General features: G+C 64.8%; 1 protein-coding gene across 4 annotated transcripts in view; it reads right to left on the minus strand.

Moving 5' to 3' along the window:
- Epha7 (EPH receptor A7) overlaps positions 1-1,071 on the minus strand; it is a 153,101-nt gene extending 152,030 nt beyond the window's left edge. For 3 of the 4 annotated variants that reach the window (XM_008833039.2, XM_008833033.2, XM_008833028.3), the window contains exon 1: positions 724-1,069. In XM_008833039.2, coding sequence (XP_008831261.1) covers positions 724-820 — 97 coding nt within the window. In that variant the 5' untranslated portion in view covers positions 821-1,069. Of the gene's footprint in view, positions 1-723 lie in introns of all 4 variants that reach the window. The other variant, XM_008833048.2, reaches the window with a different exon arrangement.
- Between the last annotated feature and the right edge of the window lie 669 nt (positions 1,072-1,740).

The following is a 1,740-nucleotide window of genomic DNA, read 5'->3' on the forward strand; positions in this document are numbered from 1 at the left end:
GAACCCTGCCTCCCCAGCCAGACCTAGCCCTCTCAGCCCAGGGCATCCCCCACCTCTGGCCGCTCGGACTCCTGAAGTGCCGGACCGGACCGTTGCCCAAGGGCTGGAGACCGGCGGCCGGCCTCGCAGGCAGACCCGCTGCAGCCAGCCCCGCCAGCGGGCGGAGCAGTGCCCGCTGCCCCGACCGTCCCTCCCCGCGGAGCCTGCGGCTTCCCGGGCGGCCACGTTGTTGAGAGCGCCCGGCGCAGGCCCGCGCGGCGCGGAGAGCACAGCAGTGAGCCGTGCGCGCGGAACCACGTCTCGGCCTCGGGCTAGGCTGTGCGCTCACGCCCGCGCCGGGGTCCGGGGACGCCCCAGCTTCACACCCAACTCCCGCCGCCGCAGCAGCCACTGGCTGTCGGAGGAGCGACGAGGCAGAGGAGCGACGGCTGCGCAGCGGAGACCTAGCCGCGGGTCCGAGGGAGCGAGCTCGCCGGCCGCCCTGCATCGTGAAGGTGCGCCGTCTCCGGACAGCAGCATCGGCGGCCGCCCGGAGCCCGGGTTGCGCGCGGGGCCGGGCGGAGAGGCGGAGGGCCGGGGCCGCCGGGGCTGGCCACAGGGAGCGGGGCGCGGAGGGGGCGGGGAGCCGGGGGAGGGTCGCCCGGAGCCGGATCGCCTGCTTGTGCAGGTAGACGACGAAATAAATAAGTGAGAACAAACTTTCCTCCCCTCCCCTCGCCTTACCTTCCTTCGCAGCCTGCGCCTCCCCGGTGTGTGCAAAGCGGAGCAGCCAGATGTAGCCTAAAATAATCCACGAAGGGCACCGAGTTTGAAAAACCATGGTGCATGAGCAGGTCGGATTTTGGGCTGCAGCTGAGTCGCAGCTTTTGAGGTGCTGTTTGCTCCGAAGTGGGTTATTACGGTTGTTATTACTATTGCGCTCCTCGCATCGATCCCCTGCTTGGTCCCAGGCCGGCTGCTCCACGCTCAGCAGTGGGATTTCTCTGCCCCCTCCGGTTCGCACCGTGTTTGCTGCCTGCAAGTCTCCGACTGCAGACCGGCCGCTTGCTCCACACTCCAATAATATCAATTAGGGGAAGAGGGCGGGGCTCGGAGCCCAGAGCCTCCGCCACTCGGGCTGAGTGGCAGGCGCGGCCGGCCTGCCAGGCGGCGCTTCCCAGGGCCGGAGGGCGGGTCCCGGCCCAGCGGCCGCCTCCACCCCGGAGGCGGGGTCCGGAGCGCCAGCCAATCGGCGCAGAGCGGAGTCAGGTTGCGGGTCCAGGGCTCCCTCCCGGCTCGGAGCACAGGCTTGCGTTGGATGCTCGGAAAAGGCAGGTCCAGCGGACGGCCGAGCGGCGTGCGTCCCGGAGCGCTCTGCTTTTGGCCACCGCTGCTTCGTGGAAGCCAGATAAACCGGGAATAACGCTCCGACTCACACTCCTGTTTATAACCGTGCAGCTCACGCTCTTCCAGAGAGCAAAGGCGATGCAGGCCGTGTCTTTCCTGCCAGTCCCCGAGCCAGCGCCTTGAAACGAGCTACTCTTTTAGATCGGCCTTTACTTTTTTGTGTGAACAACCTCTGTGGGTCGGGTAACTTTCATTTTTTGTCTTTTTGAAAAGTTTCTCCTTATATTCTCTAGCTTCCAGGTAATTTTCGGCTACCTACTCCCCTTAGTCCCTGGAAGAATAAAATGAATCCAAAGTATTTTTGTCAAACAATGTTTGCCAGAGTTTGCAACAACCTCTGACAAAAGAAACACA

This window comes from Nannospalax galili, unplaced genomic scaffold, assembly GCF_000622305.1.
Source record: "Nannospalax galili isolate Female #2095 unplaced genomic scaffold, S.galili_v1.0 scaffold550, whole genome shotgun sequence".
Classification (NCBI taxonomy): domain Eukaryota; kingdom Metazoa; phylum Chordata; class Mammalia; order Rodentia; family Spalacidae; genus Nannospalax; species Nannospalax galili.